The sequence below is a fragment of the Odontomachus brunneus genome, unplaced genomic scaffold (assembly GCF_010583005.1).
Source record: "Odontomachus brunneus isolate Ranch 3 - 2012 unplaced genomic scaffold, Obru_v1 Obru_scaffold_039, whole genome shotgun sequence".
NCBI lineage: Eukaryota > Metazoa > Arthropoda > Insecta > Hymenoptera > Formicidae > Odontomachus > Odontomachus brunneus.
The window spans coordinates 1,929,539-1,952,219 of NW_022639489.1; the positions used below are offsets into that span (position 1 = coordinate 1,929,539).

Consider the following 22,681-nt stretch of genomic DNA (forward strand, 5'->3'; position numbering starts at 1 on the left):
TATCGACAATTTTTTACAGTTTTTTAAAATAATTTTCGCGTTCCTAAAATATGTATTTTTGAAAATAACATTAAGTGTGCGTATCTCACTCAGCACCGTCTGCTGGATAATAATTTCAGTTAATGTGATCACGTTTGAGTTGCTTCCCAATGCGCAAAATAATTAAATAATAACCGAATAAAGAATAATAATAATATCCCCCGATTAATAAGTGGATGATAATATAATATTATTGGCAATAATAACTGAACGAAGACGAGATAAAGAAATCGTCGTAACGGCACGCCCGAGTTACTCTCCTATACCTAATAACAATAATTAATTAATAACCGAAGAAATTAAATAATAACCGAATATAAAAATAATAACTCTCGCATAATAAATGGAAGTGATAATAATACCTGGTCGACAATCGTATTATAATATCCGCGCGAGTGGATAATAACGAAATAATGATGATCGAATAATCGACGATAACAATAACTAGGCAACGGCTGTAATAAAAACTCTAGGCTGAACAATGAATAGGTAAACAGATCGTCGTAACGGCCGCCTCGAGCGAGACGGCGCGCAGCCGAGGTCGCGTAAACACGCGTGCGTGAACAACACGTGCCCGAGCGGTACGCCACAACACTCTCAACCGCCGAGGCGAGCACGTCGGCAGGTGCGGCGTTACTTCTCTTAGATTATTCCGCACCGATTTTTAGCACCGCGTTTCGACTTCGCGGTAATTAAGACGAATTAAGACGCGTGCTCATCACGCGAGCAAGTATTGCGAGCTTCACCTCGGCAGGTAACTACTGCGTTTCGTTTGCTTTTTTAGTTGTTAGAAAGAGAGAAACGTCGCGATTGAATTCCTCAACGTCGATCAGATATTATTATCATCATTCATTTATTTCGGATATTATTGTTTCTTTATTCGGTCATCACTTAAGGCTCCTGGCCCCTCGCATTGTCTATGTCTTTTTAATGACGTTAGGAGTGAGAAAATGCTTGCTAAAAATTCTTGCGAAATACTTTAAAATAAAAATATATATTCATAAAGTAACATTTGCAACCGATTAAACAAATTTCTAAGGTATTGCGTGCACTCCCCTTTTGCTTTAATAATCAATTTATTGTAAATTAACTTGAATAAAAATAGGCGAAGAAATTAAGAAGATGAATTGTATGTCACGTTATTTTATGACAAATTATCGATTATTAGAGCAAAGGGTAGTGCACGGAATATCTTACAAATTGGTTTATCGATTGCAAGTGTTACTTAATGGATATATATTTTTATTTCTACGTATTTCGCAAGAATTTTTAGCATGCATTTTCTTACTTCTGACGTCATTAAAAAAGAGATAGACAATGCGAAGGGCCAGGAGCCTTAATTATTTTTATTGCGCATTGGGAAGCAACTCGAGCGTCTCGTTACGACGATTTTTTTACCTCGTCTCTATTCAGCTATTATCGCCGTTATCCAGTTGTTGTTATTTATTGTTATTCGATCATCATTATTCAATTCCTAAATAGTACATAGAATTAAAAAAGAATTCAGTCACATATCACCAATTCTGAGTTAATTTTTAAATGCAAAAAGAATTCTTTTCATTGAATTGAACTCTGAAGAATCCTTTTTGCATTTGTATGAAATTGAACTCAGAATTGGTGACATGATGACTGAATTCTTTTTGAATTCTTTTTTAATTCTCTGTGCTATCTGGGAATTGAATAATCATGATCGAATAATCGTTAATAACAATGAATAACAACAACTGGACAACGGCGATAACAGCTGAACTGTTTGGGTTATTATTCACTTGCGGATATTATTATACGGTTGTCAATCAGATATTATTATCATTATCCATTTATTAATCGGCTATTATTACTTCATTATTCGGTTATCATTTAATAATTATTATTGCGCATTGGGAAGCAACTCGCGCGCGAACGTGCCGTTACAACGATTTCTTTACCTCGTCTTGCTATTGTGTGTAACTAATTGATAATAAATTACTAAATTGTTAACTGACACTAAATTAAATCTGCTTTCTGTTACAGAGATCCAATAGAGCAGACGCGGTCACACGGCGGTCTAAGGGATGCAATGCCTGGGGGATGCCGCGCCGGAGGATCCGGCTCGGGCCTAGCAGAGTCGACTCGAAGGTGAGCTCCACCGATTTGTATTCATAATTAGAAATTCGACAAAACTGGAAACTCTCTTGCTTGAATCGAATTTCTTAATATCTTCATTATTGTGTATAATTAATTAATACTAAATTAAATCTGCTTTCTGTTGCAGTGACGAAGTAGATGATGAGTCGACTTTAGGGGGATGCTGTGCCGGAGGATCCGGCTCGGGCCAAGCAGGGTCAGCTCGAAGGTGAGCATCACTAATTAGCATTCCTAATTAGAAATCCGACAAGACTGATAATTTTCTTGCTCAAAGTAATTTGAATTGAATCAAAGATCGCATTAAATCATAATTACACGCGGGGAAAATCTTTCTGGGTAACATTATCACTTGAAAAATATTGATTTGTTCTAACAGATTTATTTGCAACGTTGAGAGAAAGGAAAGTGGAACATTCTAGTGTAAATGTATTCCGAAAAATTCTCTCAGCGTAAACAATATCGCGCTTGTTTTTTTTTAATCTTTTAATCTTCTTCACTCAAATCGACATCAATGCATAAATCTAATCGGCGAAACATTTTTCTGTTCCAGAAACAAAAGCAGAACGTGGCTGCCCTGATCAGCGGTTCGGTGAGTCAAAATAAGAAACATATTGATAATAGAAAGACGACAAGTCTTTCGATGTAGTGCATGCTTACTGAACCAATGCGATTTACTTTGCTGTAGTGTAATATATGTATGTGCCGTCCAATAAAAAGCACACTGCTCGAAACATTTGGAAGATCGCTTTTTTAAATAATAATATTAGTAATAATGAATATTCTACATAAATTTGGCAAATAAATTTCCAAGTATTTTTCTCCCAATATACATATATTTATTAATTGATTGATTGACTTAGATTATCGATTGGTCAACGATTCTTGTCGAAAGAAATTTTGATTAATCAAATATCAATACTATGATAGATATTGGCAGATATTTAAAGTATCGAGTATATTTCAGCTCTGAACATTCAAAATTATGTAAAGAAATTATTCAGTTTTATTGAATTATGATTGTCCAGGTGCTCGAGCAGTGCGCCAAAGCGCAGATTGCGCCATAGAAATTGCGCTACATAAAATGCGCGATCACATCATCCGCGTCAATAGATCTTCCACCGGTCGTTAATTTTTTCAATTTTCTCTCTCGCGTAAGTTTGCGTCGCGATTGTATTTTGTAAAGTACAGAATTCATGCCTCGTTATTAAATAAAATTCGATGTCGTGCGGCGCCTGCGTGAAATAATCTAACGTGATACACAAATTGCTCGCGAATTTCACGATCGTCGGAAAATTTTCAGTTTTCAATTTTTCACTTAGAGTTAGAGTTTGCTAACGTGGGCAATGCTAGTGAACGTTGATCCCTCGCGAAAAACGCGATGTATACAAGTCAGGCATGCGAACAATTGTTTGTTTATTTACGCGGTGCGCGACGAACAAAGACAGGCGCCTCATTTTTCGGTAACATTTTTCTCGCGTGAATTTTGAATAGATCTTTATCTCTATCGTCGCAATTCTCAGTTTTCGATTTTTCATTCACGCTCGCTTTCGCGATTATGCATTTTGATAGATTTTCGAATTTCACTAAATCGTATTTGTGGAAGCGTCGAAAGCGAACTTCGCAGAAATATTGCGGAGTTGTTATCCGCAAAAACATTGCGGAATTATCCTCGCAAAAGTATTGCGAAACTATTATCCGCAAAAATATTGCGGAATTGTCTTCGCAAAAATTGCGGAGTGTCCTCGCTAAAATATTGCGGGGAAAAGTTTTCGCGAAAGTATTTCAGGTCCGTTGAGGAGACAGACGTCTCACGCGATAACGATAACATTTTCTCGCGTAAATTTTGAATAGATCTTTTTCTCTATTGTCGTTATTTTCATAGTGTTTCACTCACACTCGCGTTTTTCACTCACACTCGCGTTTCGCGATTATGCGTTTTGATAGATTTGCGAATTTCACCGAATCGTATTTGTGGAAGCGTCGAGAGCGAACTTTGCAGAAATATTGCGGAGTTGTTATCCGCAAAAACATTGCGGAATTGTCTTCGCAAAAATGTTGCGGAGCTGTTATCCGCAAAAATGTTGCGGAGCTGTTATCCGCAAAAATGTTGCGGAGCTGTTATCCGCAAAAATGTTGCGGAGCTGTTATCCGCAAAAATATTGCGGAGCTGCGTTGCAGTCTACCACGCTGCTCCATCGAAACGTCATATTAGGGATATTCCGTGTCATATGTGAAAATCTCGCGCGATTACTTGGTCTACGCGTCAAAAAATTTCGCGAAATCGGCCTTCAATCCGCGTCGCGCGTTCTCTTCGCTCGCGGATTTCGCTTTCTTCGTAAGCGATTCGCGTCGCGCGTGCATCAAAGCGACACTACAACTCGATTCGGACCGTTGCTAAATTCGTCGTACATACTCGTCGTTTATCCGAAAGACCGGCATTTTCTCGAAAACGCAGTTCGCGACATTTCATACGCGATTCGCAACTCGAGACGGGATTTATCGTGAAATCTCCGTTAGATCCCGCGGTCGGGAGTGGATTACAGGCGACGTGGGACGCGAGGACCATTGCAGTGCCGATGCAGCGACAGGATGGACTCTGGACACCGTGGGACAACGCACAATGGTGAGCGTGCAATTTAGACGCTCATATAGTAGACACAAGCGTCACTTTACGTAGATTGCATGCACGTAGACGTAAATTGCATTGGGTCCGACGGGAAATAAAGTAAGAGTTGTAATTTACAATTCGCCGGAGTTACACGTAAGAATGATCCAACCAAAAAACTTAGCTCTGAGGTTTCTCGCAATTGTTCAACGAGTCAAGTATTTCCATTTCTTTAAGAGTATTGACTAGCTCAGTACTTAGAAAAATATGCAAAAAAGACGCGACTGGTAAAAAAGAAAACTGTTTCTTAATTCATTTCAAATGTCTGTAAGGCTTGAATTTTTTCGTTTTGTATAAAAAGATAGATGGAATATCCATTGATAAAAACTTATAATTCTTTTTATTGGATCATTCTTGTATAACAATGGCCAATTGAAATTTCAACTCGGGAGGCTTTCTTCTCGTCGGATTATTTCTTGATGATATATTGAACTGATATATTTCAACATGTCATATTTATATTTTCTATATGTGCTATATATGCTCTTTATATGCTCTTTATATGCTATATATATATATATATATATATATATATATATCTTCTATTTATGCTCTATATATACTCTATATTTATGTTTTATATATATACTATGTAATTTATAACTTATTATGTCGTATTATATACGACATACTATCTCTTCAGAGATATTTTCTTATATATACGCGTTTGTCGTTGACAAGACGACAAATGAAATTCTAATGGGGGAGGGGAATAAAACTGAATTAGAAGTTAGGAATTCTAAAATATACAGAAAGAAAAAATTATCTAAAAATAAGGAATATTTACTCGACAAATACCAATGACATATCCAATAACTAATGCACGTTGAAATAAGTATATCATTAGTACTCATCGAATAAGTATTGCTTATATTTAGATATTGTTTTCTCTCAGTGCAAACATGTGAAAATTATAGTAACCAACGCGTATTTCCGTGTTTTCATGTTAGGGTTTTCGATCTGCAGCAAGTTGCGGATTAAAAATAAAATGACGGTTTGCTTGAGTAATCGATTCAATCGCTGGAACGGACAAAAAGTAGAGTTTGGTAGCCCTCAAAAACGTAGCTCAACGTAAAAAATCAATTCACCGCGAGCAATTCCTGCCTGCGAGTCGCGCGTTTAGCGTTCACATACGACCGTTTGACACTGAAGAAAGCTCTTTCGGACTGTATACTCACGCATCATTGCTGTTCATTGAATTTACATTAAATTCAATTATTTTCTGTTATTATTAATATCGTAATTTTTTATTGTTATAATTAGATGAGGATCATCAAAAATTATTCAAATTATTTTCTATCGTTATTTAAATTCAATTAAATTCTATCAAAAACTAAATTCACATTAAATTTAATTTTATCTTACCGATGAATCTATTGTCGATTACGCACCATCGCGAGAGACTGCGCCTTGCGGAAGTCGTCCTTCGAAGTGGCAAAGACAACCGGGGAAAAACTTTTCCCTGATTACGTAGCGTTATAGGAAAGTCGAATTCTCGCGCATGCGCAGTGGAATCTATTTTGAGTAGAAATCGCGGTCATGTTGCTAGATCACACTTTGGGAACACACTTCTCTGCCCCTTCGATAATTTTTTACTGTTTTTAAAAGTAATTTTCGCGTTTCCAAAGGTGTATTTTCGAAAATGACGTCGTGTTAAAATAAAATTTTGAATATTCTTCGACGTCTGAAACACAAAAGTAAGTTAAACTGAGTTGGAAGAACAGATATCTATTAAATTAATGAGAAACAAAAAATTTCGTAATGTAATCGAGTCTGCAGATAAAATCACGAATTTTCACAAATCATGATATATCAAAACATTATAGTTTCTCCGCGTTTGAACAAATCGTAATAATTGAAAACAAAACAGAAATTTTGATAAATTTATTCGCGTCATTTCGTTACAATGTATAATGTTGTACACAACAATCTCTCCCTTGCGTTTCTCAGATTATTCGTTACAATTATCCGCATAATAAATAAAAAATAACTTAAAAATATCTTGAAGCTTCTATAATCTACGAACACAGAGAGGGTATTTGATCACAGCCACTGACTCTCAGCCATTGATCTATTCTCTGTACATTTATTCGGAGCCAGTTGATATTAAACTTCACTTCCTCGATAGCGCTTATCCTCGCGTTTGCACCGACCCCCGCCTCCGGATGCTCGTCGAAAAATCGCAAGGCCTAAAATAGCAACACTGACGAAGCAACTCTTGTTAATCGTAACAAACGCTCTCTCTCTTTTTCTTTCTTTCTCTCTCTTTCTTTCTTATTATAGTAATATTTTATTTATCTTCATGAAATGCGTTTAATTAATAATTGCGTTTCGATGAAGTAATTATTATTTATTATTGTGAAATCTTACATAATTTTTACTACATATGACTACTATACTTCTAAGTTTATAATAACGTACAGATTCAGACATCCTAACACGTTAAAAAATACTGTAATCTTTAGGAAGTGTAAACCCCAGAGAGAAAGAGAGAGAGAGAGAGAGAGAGAGAGAGAGAGAGAGAGAGAGTGTGTGTGTGTGTGTGTGTTTGTGTGTCTAGTCTCTTACCTCTCTGAATCTAGTCTCGTCCTTAAACAGAGACACTATCGTGGCAATCGCGTTACCCATAGCGTAATCATTCAGCGTGTATTTTCCAACGAGATCATTCCAGCTTGATCTACACACGCGCGAACGACAGTAATTACGATAATGTAATCATCAAGATCTTGCAAAAATCGGATTGTCGATGTTGTCATTTTATTGACTCAAAGAATGAATCATATTACGAATACGCAATTAAACAATTATCTAAAAAGTAGCATAAATAACGAATAACAATGTCAGACACATTGATTGAATACAAGACACGTACCGTTATTATCAAAGAAACATTATTATTAATGCTCGTTATTCTTAATTAAAGAAACGCGACTTAAAGCACGACGGACTTTTGCAAGCCCGCAACATGACGCGATAATAAGCATGCCCGCGGAATGTGCGCAAAAAACAAGAGATATACCGTATATAGTTCCACGCGATATCGAGTCCCACAGGATTTAGAGCAATTCTCACGAGCACCTCGAAGAAATCTTGCCGGCGAATATAATTCTCATTTGTCGCTATCTCGAGATATCTGGCGGGAAAAAAGAAACAACTATTTAAAATTAGCTTCGATGTACACTCGGTTAATCTCCTATGTTAAAGCAAATCAAAATATTGTACAGAAGAAAAATTAATATTCATCTGAAACTAATGTACATAAATGAACAATCATTGTTTCACATAAAAGCAACGATAGGTAATTTTGTTAAAAAAATTTTAAAATTCTGAACTTTAACAACGTTATAATTTTATTTTTATATTATAATAATCTCATCAGAAGTACAATATATCTACTTCGACGATAATGATATCTTCCTCTGATAATTTAAAAACATTATATTTTTCAAAGCAATATTTTTTGTGCTTTCCATTCATGAAAAATGTTTTTGAAGAAGTATGAAGTAAAATTAATCTTACGCGAATGTAAATGAAATTACTATATCCTAGTTATGAGAAATATATTTTTATATTTTTTTCAAAGAAAAACACATAGCAATAGTAAACCTTACTTACTACAAAATAATTTAAAATAATAAAATATTTTTCAAAATGCAAATTTAACGTACGTATTTTACGTACGTATTTTATACGTGTTTATGTTAGATTGTTAGACAATTTGTTCCGATACAAGCGCAAGATAGCCACATTGCAACATATTCATAATTCGGTTATTGCAGAATAAAATATATGGATTATTGCTAGAATAAAAACATAAAGAGAGGTTGTCTCCATTATGTCTGTACAGTCAATAACAACAATTAGTTATCTGAAAAATTGGAAATTTTGGAAAGTGTGGCATCTTGCTCTGGTTTCCATTCTAAAAGGTGTCAAATTTGAGTCGATTTCTGTTTATTGGAAATAACTTTAATAGACCATAAATTTACATTATATGGATTATCTAATGTACAAAAATTATAATTGTATCACTGGTAACCCGTAGAAACAATTTGAAAAACGCTCTATGTTATATAGCCCATGATTCATTGACATGCGGTTTCTGAAATATTTATAGATTTACTCATTGAGTAATTATTTCTTCTACCAGATATAATCGAAAGTAGAGAGGGTTTTCAGTCTTTAAATCCACGAGTGACGCCATGAAGTCCTTATCTCTAAATTTAATCATTACGATTTTAATTATAATATTATTTAATCGATATATTAGTATTTCTGAAACATATTTACTGACTTATTCAATTGTAATTTATTCCCATTCTCAGACATAATCGAGAATAGAGAATTTGCAGCTTATAAATATACGAGATGACAACGCGGAATTTTCATTTCTATCTTTCTGATTTATGTATGCAATTAGTATTTATACTATTCTCCAAATTCATATGAAAACTTCTAAAAGAAGAATGGTGAAATGTTTTGTAACAGTTTTTGAATGGGAAGTAAACCAGAAAAAACAGAATCAGCTATTTCGTTATAGAACATATATTAGCGAATCATTGGAATATGTAACACAGAGTGGTTTTCAAAATGTTACCAGTGATACAATTGTTTTTTGTATATTAGATAACCCATGTAAATTTATGGTCCACTAAAGTTACTTATAATAGACAGAAATTGACTCAAATTTGACACCCTCCTTTTGTCAATATAGTTTCCTCTTCGTTTGTATGATAAATTTACACACCGACTAAGAACGGTCGCGTTTCGAACGCTGGCCAACGCGATCATCAATCTTTCTCTCTCGCGTATATCAGTCTCCTGCAAGAATCGTTGCCACAGCGTCTCAAATACAGCTTCAACGTCATCCGACCGCATGGCGATACCTGACGCAGCACACGTTATCGTAAAGGATCGATGAAAAAATATATGTATGATTGCACAGAAAAGAAATTTTAGTTCGGATAACTGAATGGGGACTAAACGAAAAACTCGCTGACGTGCGGAAAGAACAATTCCATTAGTGTGACTGCATTTTTTGTTACTTTGGAATCAGATAAAAAGCTTGCTGCTAGAAACAGAAAGATTCTTATAAGAGGTTTCTACTCCAGCCAGTTGCTCTCAGTTATATCTCAACGGAGTTTTAATTATCGAGTTTTATTATTCGTCTGAATAATCAGCTGTATCAAAATTCAACTGAGACAACTGAGAACAATTAGTTGAGTAAGAATTTCCTATCTAGGAATCCTATCTAGGAATCCTTCTGTTTCTGTTTTTCGTCTGGTCGCTAAGTAACAGAAAATTCAGTTGCATTAACGAAGTTGTTACTTTGTATGTTAATAGTCGTCTTTAATAAACCAAGAGCGCACCTTACCGAACGAGTACACGATCGAACGCACGTCCGGATGTGGTCGCTCCGCGCTGTGGTTATACGCGAATTCTCTCAGCGAGTTCCTGGCGAAAGCGAGACAGTGCTTGTGAGCGACGCTACAGGCAGCGTGTAGAATTATCGCGCGCAGTTCTCTGGAAACACGACAAAGGGTATTGACTCAACACGTCAAGCCGCAGCTTGCAAAATAAAATGTACAGGACAGTTACAGCTAACCTGTTACCAAACGACTCGCTACTATCGACGTTCCAATTGAATCTCCGATACATTCCGCTAATCAAAGCACGCGCGTATCTCTGGAATCGAAGTATCGTACAGTCAGTGTGAGAAAAATTGCAATACTTTTTTAATTAGTTGCGCATTTATATCCAATAAGAGACAATTTATTTTCCAGTTATTCTTAGAATGCAATTTCCAATAGGAAATTAATATTTTTCATTTATACACAAAAATTATATAAATTTTTTTATAAACAAAAAATTATACTAAATTTTTATATATAATTACAATACTGTTACCTCGCGTTTTGATCAGTCACTGTTTTTAGCCATTATATTTATTGTTATTTATTGTTATGAATATTTATTATTTTGCGTCGAATAAAGTTATTATTTAGAATTATTTAGAATTATTTAGAATTATTTAGAATTATTTAGAATTATTTAGAATTATTTAGAATTATTTAGAATTATTTATTATTTAGAAGTTATTATTTTATTATTTAGAAATATTAATTATTATTTAAAATGAAATTATTATTATTACTTTCATCTCGATAAATTTCAGAATGTATCCGATATTTTATTGAATATCGCAAAACAGTAAATATTTATTACAATAAATATAATGGCTAAAAACAATTATATATGAAAATTTAGTATAATTTTTTGTTTATAAAAAAATTTATATAATTCTTGTGTACAAATGAAAAATATTAATATATAATAGCTAAAAACAATGGACAACCAAAAAAGCGAGGCAACATCATTAAGCTTGCTCTTATTGTCTTATGCTAAATAGTAGAAAAAGACAGAAATTAAAAAATTAAAACACATAATATACACAAAAATTATGCAAAATTGAATTAAGTTCCAGTCTTTGCTTCACTGCAAAGTTGCAAAATTATTAATTAAATTTTTTTCCTATAAAATTCCCAAAATAAAAATAAATGATTATCATCTTATATTTTCTATCTGCAGTTAAATAAGTGACAAAATTATTACGTTGCTAGTTAAAATTAAATGCAAAAAAAATTAAGTGCAGAAAGAATATTAAGATAATTGAATATTGAATAATTCTGAAACAAGTCTTTCAGTAAGACTCAACGTGAATAAAATAGCAGCAAATAATCATTTGCATCAAAGTAGCACAATGTTGTATCTATACAATCTGTACAACATTGTATCTGCAGATATTGATCTTTCAAGTTCAGTGGAACTTGCAGGGTTAATGCAGAACCCAAATTTCGACTCGAGGAACTGAACTCATAGTGATTGTATAGATACAACATTGTCCTACCTTGATGCTGCAAATGATTATTTGCTGCTATTTTATTCACGTTGAGTTTTACTAAAAGACTTGTTTCAGAATTATTCAATATTCGATTATTTTAATATTCTTTCTGCATTTAATTTTTTTTTGCATTTAATTTTAACTAGCAACGTAATAATTTTGTCACTTATTTAACTGCAGATAGAAAATGTAAGATGATAATAATTTATTTTTATTTTGGGAATTTTATAGGAAAACTGACTCATAGTGCTTTTTACTTGAAATCGAGCATAGACATGCGTGTCATGCAACAGCCTGCCGGTCTGGATGAGCCATTGACTGGCGATGATCCAAGGCTGCAAGGCTGTCTCATTCCGAAGATAAGTCGATAAATTCATAGCGATACAATAGCACATATCGGTGGCATCCGCTAGGAGAAACGCGTCGTGTAGTAGATCTGCTCTGTCAATCGCATCCAAAGCCTGCAATACGACCCGAATAAATCGTGGAAGGGTAGAAGGGGAGGGGAGGTAGTAAAAGAAAAGAAACCAAGCAACGAAATGGCCTCGTTAAACTACAATTTTCGACGTTTATTCGCCAGAATTTACCTGCATGTCACGAGACAATAGATCGTCGAATCGGGCCCACGCATCTTCCGTATAATTGACGATATAGTACCCAATCGAGCCGTGATTCAGTTTGATCCATTGCACCGGTCTTTCGACAGATAGCTCCACTGCGATTTATTATACGAGATGTCAGAGTTATTCTCCGGAAAAACGAACTATCGTACGATAGCTTCAATGATGCATCCTGCAGTTTAAAGCTCCTGGCTACTCGCAGCGTTTGTCTCTTTTTTAATGACATCAGAAGCGACGAGAAATTGGTGAGAATGTTAAAAATTCTTACAAATTACGTCAAGATAAAAATATATACCCACAAAATGACACCTGCAATCGATTAACCTCTAAAATATTACGTATACTTTCCTTTTATTCTAACAATCAATAAATAATCGTAAAATTAATATGAGGAAATTAGATTAAAAAAGAAGGTTGCGTGTCATGTTAATTTATCGTTATTTATTGATTGTTAAAGCAAAGGAAAAATGTTTGGATTATTTTAAAGGTATACTTAATCGATTGCAAGTGTCATTTTGTTGATATATCTTTTTATCTTATATCTTATATCTATTTAACGTATTTCGCAAGAATTTTTAGCATATGTTTTTTCGTTTCTGACGTCATTAAAAAGAGATAAACGATATATTCAGAAACCTTAATCAAATTCGGAAAAACGCAAGAATTTTAATTGAAGTTGAGAAGCTTTCCAAGAGCAGCAAGCGGTCAGTGTTATTTAATAAAATCGTATGGATTTTTCACGTGTGATCTCATTTTTTGCTTCTATTTACCACATGAGAAATTTGCGAGAAACCAATCGAACTTGACACCTTCATTTTCGTCGTCAGTCGCATACTTTAAAGGAATGATCCAAGTCTCCCTGCAACAATCGATTCGCGGTATATTTAACACATTGCCTGCTAAGCTGATTTCTATTAATTATACTGGTCTACGAGAAAAATATGTTTTTGTTACATGAATCAAAGTATGTGATCTATATAGTACATGTAGTATTTTTCCATCAGGTTTCCTAGTAATGTGATTTTTAAATTTCAAGAAAATTTATTTGCTTCGAAGTATTCGATCGATTTGTATCGGTATTTGCATCGATTTAATTTGATCCAAACGTTCATGCACAGATATAAAGAAATAGTTTAGTACTCTCCAAATTTTTTGAAGTGAAGTTTCACTCAAAAAGAGTGAATACTCACACTTCAATACACAAGTAATAGTGAAAATAATGTCATTCCGAATAGAGTAATATTTCACTTTTCATAAGAATGAACATTTCACTCCAAGTAAAGTGAATTTTTACAATTAGATGAAAAGGAAAATCTCCAAGTTCTATCGTATATTTGTGATTTCTAGTGACTCTAGTTATTACAATCTTTTTTAATAGTGTGCTCATTTAATTAATTTCACTTATAATATGTTAGAAAAATTCACTGATGAACCCCGTGGGATTTGAAACCTGAGACTTCTGGTTCTTGAGTCATTCACTTTAACAATACACGCGCTAATTCCAAATCATTCACTCTTTCACGACTGAAAATTCACTCCATACGAGTGAAAAGTCACTCTAACTCGAATGGCGAACATCACTCCACTTGTCGAGGGAAAATTCGCTCCACGACACAGAGTGAAGGAATTTACTCTATAAGAGTGAGAAGTCATTCTAATTCGAGTGACTTCGCTGTTACTTCATTTTTCAAGTGAAATGTTTACTCCAAGAAATTTAGAGAGTAATTTCAGTGACTAATTCGAACTTAGTTAAAAGACTGATCGTTTTGACTTCATTGCCAAGAATTGACTATCACAGATAAAATGCACTTTTTTACAGTGAAGTACATTCAAATCTATCATTTTTCCGTGTATTACGCACGTAAATTTTTCTTTCTCGCGTTTTTTGTTGACCACAAATCTCTCTTGCGATAATCTAAAAGTCTTGCCGTCTTGTCGAACGTTGACGAGCGGAAATCCGGACTGCTTCGTCCATCGATCCATGAACTCGACAATGTTAACTGTGCCCCGATCAATGTGATGCAGGATTTCGAAGAGTTCTCGGGATTCAGCATTACGAAATTGATACCTCTCGAGATAATTCTTAATTCCGTTCACGAATCTGGATTTTCCCATCGCATTTTCCAACATATTGATAACCGCCGCCGCCTGTCATCCGTGATTGACAGTTTAATACTATATCGATTTATGCGTTTCATATCAGTTGCTCTCCATACTTTTTGATAAGACATGCGATCGAACTTTTCGCCGATCTCGTCGGGGGTTTCCACGTTCGTCGCGACCGCCCTCGTGCTCGGCTTGCAGTCATCCTTCATTGCGATGTACTTTGTATTCAATGGGAAACTAGCCATCTAAGATAGACAAACAGAGACGAGGAGTGATGATGATGAATAACGTTTATTAACCCTCTATTGCTCTCATATGAGGCGAACGCTCAGTTGGAAATTTATTTTCTAATTATATAAAAGTAGCTTCACATACAGTTGACTTTGAGACTTTTTGGCTCTTTATTTACAACCATTTAGATTATATTATATTTGTATAGTCATTTTCTTAATTTTGTTAGTATAAATATATTTTTTCAATAAACATTGAGCCTTCATTGCCTTCGTATGAGGCGAACGTTCAATTAAAATTTTATTTTTTAATTGTATAAAAGTAGTTTCAAGTCAATTTTGAGACTTTTGGCTTTTCATTTACTTTTAGGTTATATTTATATTTTCTTGATTTCGTTAGTATAACTTTTATTAATAGACTATGGAAGAGCGCGCGCTCATAGCGAGAGTAAATACATAAGATTAATGCGACTCGTGCTGTTACCAAATTTAAACTTTACTCTGATGAGTCAATAATAAATTAATATTTTAATATATCTACTCGTTTTTATGAAGCTGTATTAATGCAGTAATAGTTAAATTCATTTAAATTCAATTAATAACAGACGCGGTATTTCAACCGAAGAGCAACGGAAGTTTAATTATTCTACAGAAAGAAGAAACATCTAAAAAATAAGAAATATTTATTTTATGTGTACTTATAATATATGTGTACTTGTATACATATTTTTACACACTGAGAAAAAATTTCTTTTAAATGAGAAAATATATATTAAAATCATTATATATATTAGAGAAAATATGAATTAAATAATAAAAGCAATTGTTTATTCTATTTAAATAAGTGAATTTAGATTTGAACAAATATATTTTATTACCCATTGAATAAATATCTTATTTTTTCGATATTTTTCTCTCAGTGTAAGATAAGCCCATTCAGCACATTTAAAATACAGCACTAAATACTACAATAAAGTATACATTATAGAAAAAATGAAACAATAAGAATTGAAAATAAAATGTAATAGAAAGACTACGAGGAGAGAAAAATTGAAAAGAGTAATTATCACAGCTCTAAGTAATGCTTAACACAATGTTTAACATAAGCAACGTTTAAGAAGCCATGTTTGAGGCCAGAGATGGAAAGAAAGAGAAAGAAAGAATTCGCCGCGTTCGGAATTAAACAAAGCTCGAAAATTCACTACGAGACAACACCACGCGCGTCCGTTTTATTAACGAATATTTCGACGCGCTTGAACATACGAAGGCACGCGCAGAGCTAATCCTGAAATAAATTCTTGTGAACCTGCTGCCAAGCCGGAAAAGCAGAATCTACGGCTCGGTGCTGCATGTACGTGGCGAATCCCTCGTTTAACCACAGGTCGTTCCACCACTTCATGGTGACCGCGTCGCCGAACCACATGTGAGCCAACTCGTGCGCCACTGTGAGGGCGACGTTCCTCGCGTCCGCGTACGAAGCGCGAGCTTCATCGTGGAGAAGTTTCGTTTCGCGAAAAGTAACCAGACCCCAATTCTCCATGGCGCCGGAAGCAAAGTCGGGGATGGCGACCAAGTCTGTTCGTTCAATTAGACGATTACCAAAATTGCACACAGAGAGAACGATTTGGTTGAATCAAGTAAACACTTCTTTGGAATAGTCCAAATGAATTTTTTAATTAATCGAACAACATTTTGACGCAACGAAAATATTTATTTGCGGCTTAGTTCCAAAGAAATTTTTGTCAACCAAATCATTTGTTTGGACTGTTCCAAAGAAACATTTATTTGATTCAGTAAATCGTTCTCCCTGTGTAGATTTCCAGATTACGTCTGCGCGGGCTGCTTACATATTGTCTACGTACACACGGTCTTTTTTCATATAGACAACGTAAACGTTGTTAACGACAACGTACGTTGTCTATATGAAAAATACGAATTTCTATACGAATATTGCAAAAATTATTAAAATATACACGGCAAAAGAATAATTAAAATATGCACGCACAAAAATACATACTACGTTCAAGTAGATGTTACCTGTTTCTGGTATTCTATAAGTTTATATATCCGCAAAGAACTTCGCCCATTTTCATAGGGGTTTTTGGACCATTCGCGTCCAGTCATCAGTTATATATAATTTTGCAGATAATAATGGTAGTATTCAAGAAAAACTAGTTTTAGATCCTCAAACCCCCAAAAATAGTTCTAACCTCTTAATGATATTATTTTATTCGATAGTTTATCATCAGAGCTGCCCAAAACGTTTATTATTTATCTTTACACGATATTTTCGCGCTTTCAATTAACTAATGATTTTTTCTAAAGATTTCTTTTTGTTAGGCACCTCCTTATGGTGAAGGCGGTAACAAAGAAATGTTGAACGAAAAGATTCTATTAAAGAATATTGTTGCACACGTAAGAATGGCACTCTAGGCTGCTGTGCTCATATTATGTCAATAATTTAGTATGTAGGATATGCTAAAAACCTTTCTAATGATATATGGATACCTTCTGAACATAGTAATGACATATTTGTTGTTAGATAGCTCTAATTATTATCTACAATATTATATATAACTGATGACTGGACGCGTCCAAAATGAGCAAAGTTCTTTGCCACAAATTCATTATAAGCAACAAATTTATTCAAAATATATTCTGAATCCTTATAAGTTCAGCGTCAATCAAGAGAATTAACTCTTTGTTTGACAAACCCTAAAAAAATAAAAAAAAATTGTTGAATGTTAAAATAAAAGAAAATAATGTCTTCGGAATGAAATTATACTGTTTTCAAAATATTTAGAAGAAGAAAAGCAAATTGAACAATCGCAGTAGAATTTTTCTACATATAAGACAGTCACTATATCTTTGAATATTAATTACAAATGTAATGTTTTAAAAGGATAACAAATTGCATGAAATTTCCATTTCATTACATGACAGACTGATAGATTTAACTCTGAAGCTAAGAGAATGTACCCAGAGAATTCTGTGGACTCCAATTTTGTGTTTAGAAGAAACATTTATAAATCTAAATCAAGATTCTAAAGATTAAATAAAAATTTTTCTCAATTAATTTTGGAGCAAGCTACACTTTAAACGACATAAATTACCAATTGTCTAAATAGATATCTCTCATATATAATTCATTTGTTGTCTACACATAGACGTGAATATCGTAATTCATGCGAACACACCGCGAAAACAACTCATTACGATTACGAGCATTTGTTCAGGTAAAACGCGATGCGACTTGACGCGAGATTACCGAGTTTCGGCAAGTGGTAATCAATCCCGAAGAGATCGGAGTAATATTTCATGGCGCGAGCAGCGAAGCGCAACGCGAATCGCGCTTCGTTTCTGTAAACGGCGCGCGTGCAGACGCTCAGCGGAATTTTCTTCCCGCCCGAGCTGTCGATACTGGATGTCAGACACTCGAAATCGCTGACGACGAAAGCCACCAGGTATGTGGACATGGGAGGTGTGGGTGCGAAGTACGTGATCATCAGTTCGCTGTTGTTCGTCGCGCTCGTGATTTTCTGCGGAAAATATTTTCGAACTCAGATACACACTTATGCCCATATTCATAGATGTATCTAATTCATAGATATGTGTATTCATGTATATGCGTACAGGATGCTTCGGAAATAGTTGGCCAAACTTTAACTCATTGTAAGGGTGAAAAAAGTCACATAAACATGGATTCGGAAACGCTTTCTTTCCAAGTTATCAATATTTTTTATTTACTTTACTTACAGACTTTAACAACATTTGAGCTGCAAGAATATTTCATTACAGAAATTGCTGAAAATGATTTCCTTCCGTATCGACGTCGTATGGATTATCGAAGACGTTCAAAAATTGCCGGAGTATTTCGTATTTTGTCACACGAAGCGATAATACGATTTCGGAATACTTCCACAATAGCAACAGGAGTATCATAAACGAGAGTCTTAAGATGTCCTCATAAATTCTTGCAGTTTAAATATTGTTAAAGTCTGTAAATAAATAAAAAATGTTCATAATTTGGAAAGAAAGCGTTTCCGAACCCATGTTTATATGATTTTTTTTCATCCTTACAATGAGTGGAATATACTCTTAAAGTTTGGCCAACTATTTCTGAAACATCCTGTATACATATATGTAGGGTGGCCCACGTAAAGTATCACAAGCTAATAACTCTAAACATATTTGTCCTATCAAAAGGTTGTTCATAAGAAAGTTTCATATATTCGAGGGGCTTTTCTAACTACGTAAACAAAAATCCACTTCCGTCCCCCCTTGAAGAAGGGCGAGGAGTAACTTTAAAGTTTCAAATGGGACCCTCTATACAATGTTACATATTTGGATTCGGGAAAAAACAATTAAACTTTATCTGAAATATTTCTTTGGAAAATGCTCCTATCAAAAGTTAAGAGGGGACGGAAGTGGATTTTTGTTTACGTAGTTAGAAAGGCGAATATATGAAACTTTCTCATGAACAACTTTTTGATAGGACAAATATGTTTAAAGTTATTAGCTTGTAACACTTTACGTGGGCCACCCTGTGTGTATATATATATATATATATATATATATATATATACAAATTAAGAAAGAAAATATGTTTCATTTATTATCATTTACTTACCGCAGTCAGTTGAAAAATATGGTTAGAGAGTGGATTTGATCATCCGTTCTGCTCAGAGTTGGGATTAAATATGATGTAATATAACAGTAGTTATACGTTATTAATATTGAGGTTACTTAGTTTCTTTGTATAACAACATAACTATGTTTTAAAACTGATATTGCCGCGAATATCAAAGTAGAGGTATGCGACATTTTCATTTATTAATTTGGATTCGGATACTGAGATAATTGTACCTTCTAATGAAGACATTGTTCCTTTTTTTTAAAAAATATGTGTCAATACATATTTACTGTAAAACATGTAGATGTCGATAACAGTTAGCGAATATGATATTCGGCAATATTTATCAAAGCTATCGAATAGCGATATATGATAGTACATGATTTAAAATTTAAAGCATACAGTGCTAGATACTATTAATATTGGCTAGCTGTCATCAATATCTAATCCTGAACAGGACGAATGAGCAAATCCACAGTTTAATTATTATTCTCAAGAACCCTCTGTATGGAAGAAAGGAAATTTTAACTCGGTATTGTAACTTAAAAGTACATCGACGAAATTATAAAAATTCACAGTTTTTTAAAAACTTTTCCAAGATTTTGACATCACGTACACGACGCTCACAAAGACTAAGAGATGATATTTGCTATAGCAATAGCGTGTATAAATCTCATTGTCGGTAATGTAGACAGTTATACGTGGTCTTAAATGTCATTCAAGACGCCTGAAATATGACGTTTAAAAGATGTAAAAATAAGACGTCCTTAAAACGTCTAAAATAAGACGTTTGAAATGACACGTGAAAAGACGTCTATAAAACGTGTTTTAGACATATGTATTGTGTGGGTTTTTGCAGGATATACACACGGAAAGAAAAAATAGTTGATTTAAGTTGATCTAAAATTATAATTATTTCGTATCCCAACCATATTTTTTGGTTGTTTTAATAATACAAATTAAAATAGTAGTAATAACATGCATATATTATCACTAACATTATAATAACATTATAACATTATAATAAAATGTAGTAAAAAAATTATTTTCTTGACCATAATTTATAATAATTATTTCTTTATGTAATTACAGTTATAAATATTAAATGTTTCTTTTCTCAGTGCATAAATATTAGAGAGTTCAGGTCGAAAGTGGGTCTAAAACTTCGACTCGGTACTGGGAAATTGTTTCAGTTATCAGAACAAAAGGACGTTTGCTATTTGATGATCGTTAGGAAAACAGTTACCATTATAAATTATTTACACTATTTATCATTTTAACAAAGATACGTTGTCTGCGATTACGAATCACATTTTTGTTCGTCTATTTAGGTTAGCTTAGTTATGTCTCTATTACAAAAGTGTAGCTTGGAGCAGCAAATTGAAAGTAATAAATTATTTGTCCTCACTACGGGAGAGAGATTATTTGCTATCCCATATTAACAAATCATTTGTCGCGAGTACTGACATCTCGTTAGATTAGCAACACTTTATCTCTCAGTGGGGGGAGACGCAAAATTACGCGGCCATTTTCGCGCGTAACTTACCGAAATTGGCATGTTGGACAATGCGCGGTAATGCAATCGCGCGGAGTGAACGAGACGTATGTGAAATATAGCTTTAAAGCTCGGCTCGTCGAAACAGGGAAACGCCATCCTCGCGTAGGCCGGCTCGAACTGTGTAACCAATAGTTTCCTACGTACAAAGCGAGTTAAACTGGCAAGCTGTCTCTTTGCGCGTTCATTAAAAGGACTGTGTGTGTAAAATCTATCGGTTTTCAAAGAGAGAGAGAGAGAGAGTTCGATTCTTTGACGAAATCCCCGTAATTGTATTATCGGTTTACCTATCAGGCTCGTGTCCAAAATTCGTGTACGTGCTTAGATACAGCCCCTTCATCGTCCCGGTCAGACGACCGCTGAAATTCATCCTCAAAAAATACTCGCCCGCCGCTATGTGCTTGACTGTTCTGACAAATATCATCTCGTACTCGTTCACGTGGCACACGGACTTCACAAGAATCCGCTCGCATGGCGATTGAGCTTTGTACAATTGTGTTGACGCGATAACCAAGTCTTTGGCATGCAGCGCGATGTAGTTTCGCTCCTACAAATAAAATTCTGTCACTACTTCAAATTTTTATATGATACTTGACCGAAATGATAAAATGAATTATTAAGCCATATGCAATATAGGAAAGTATATTCTTGTACGTTTAATTATTTATAATTATTTGTTGACAGCACTTTCTTATAAGATGATAAAAATATACTATTTTTTTATTAAAATATTAATGACAATCAATATTGGAATGATAATATTTGATATCAATTTTCTGAACCATAATATATACATTAAAAAAATAATGTAATGTAACATTTTAGGAGCATAATAAAATAATCTCGTTATGCCTCGAAATAAATTCGGATAAGTTAATAAGTTTGGATTATGTAATAACGTTTAATAAGTTTGGATTACGTAATAGTATAAAATATCATCGACATTAACACAGTTAATCGACATTAACACAGTTAATCGACATTAACACAGATACTAAAAGATCGTTCAATAATTAATTAATTAATGTACATACGGCAATAAAAAACAGAATTGTATCATTGTTTATGAAAATGTATCAAACAAATTGCAACGCAGTTGCAAAAAACGCAGCAAGCGCATATAACAATATCTAACATCTTTTGATTGGAAAATAGTAATAGCGTGCAGTAAGAGAAACCTAACAGTAATAATTGCAAAACGCTTCATTACGTCGCAGTATCTCTTAAAAAAGTAATCCATCCCAGACAATATATTGTCTAAAATCGGGACATAAGACGTCTTAAAGATAATCTTTAAGACGCCTTAAAGACATTTATACGTAAATCGTCTGACATACATCCTAAAAATAATCTTTAAGACGTCTTATGTCCCGATTTTAGACATTATGTTATCTGGGACACTACTCCATTATGCCCTGCGACACTTTTTATGCCCCAAATTCCCCTGCATCGTGTCCCACAAATTTCTATGGATTTCGATCAAATTTCACTGCGCCGAATAAGCAAAAACTCGGTATTTGAATTAATGAAGCTTGACGAGAGCATTCTCCCCGAACCTTACGAACTCGAAGATTGATCTGTATCGAAGCGTGGAATTCGTTCTTAATAAAATCGGGCCGGAAGGCAAGCACATATCTGTCGGGGAGGACATCCTTGGACAAGCGGTGCTCGAGATCCGCGAGCGGCTCGTCGTCAATATCGCAGCCAGTTTCTTGAAAGCGGCCGATATGAAGATAATTTATATTCAGGCAGACTATCGTAATCAAAAAACCGTGATAACGCATCGTGGGCTGTTATCAAGACACACG

At 34.3% G+C, this 22,681-nt stretch overlaps 1 protein-coding gene across 1 annotated transcript; it reads right to left on the minus strand.

Annotated features, from left to right (window-relative positions):
• Positions 1 to 6,725: 6,725 nt before the first annotated feature.
• Positions 6,726 to 22,511, minus strand: LOC116844074 (glutamyl aminopeptidase-like). The gene is made up of 16 exons (XM_032815184.1): positions 22,430 to 22,511; positions 21,161 to 21,420; positions 20,865 to 21,012; positions 17,954 to 18,224; positions 15,992 to 16,260; positions 14,566 to 14,700; positions 14,211 to 14,497; positions 13,120 to 13,208; positions 12,317 to 12,444; positions 11,987 to 12,190; positions 10,434 to 10,513; positions 10,203 to 10,351; positions 9,576 to 9,714; positions 7,851 to 7,964; positions 7,400 to 7,508; positions 6,726 to 7,020 (listed from the first exon to the last, which is right to left on the minus strand). The coding sequence occupies exons 2-16, from the start codon at positions 21,295 to 21,297 to the stop codon at positions 6,850 to 6,852; spliced, it is 2,430 nt and encodes an 809-aa protein (XP_032671075.1). The 5' UTR covers positions 21,298 to 21,420; positions 22,430 to 22,511; the 3' UTR covers positions 6,726 to 6,849.
• Positions 22,512 to 22,681: the final 170 nt, after the last annotated feature.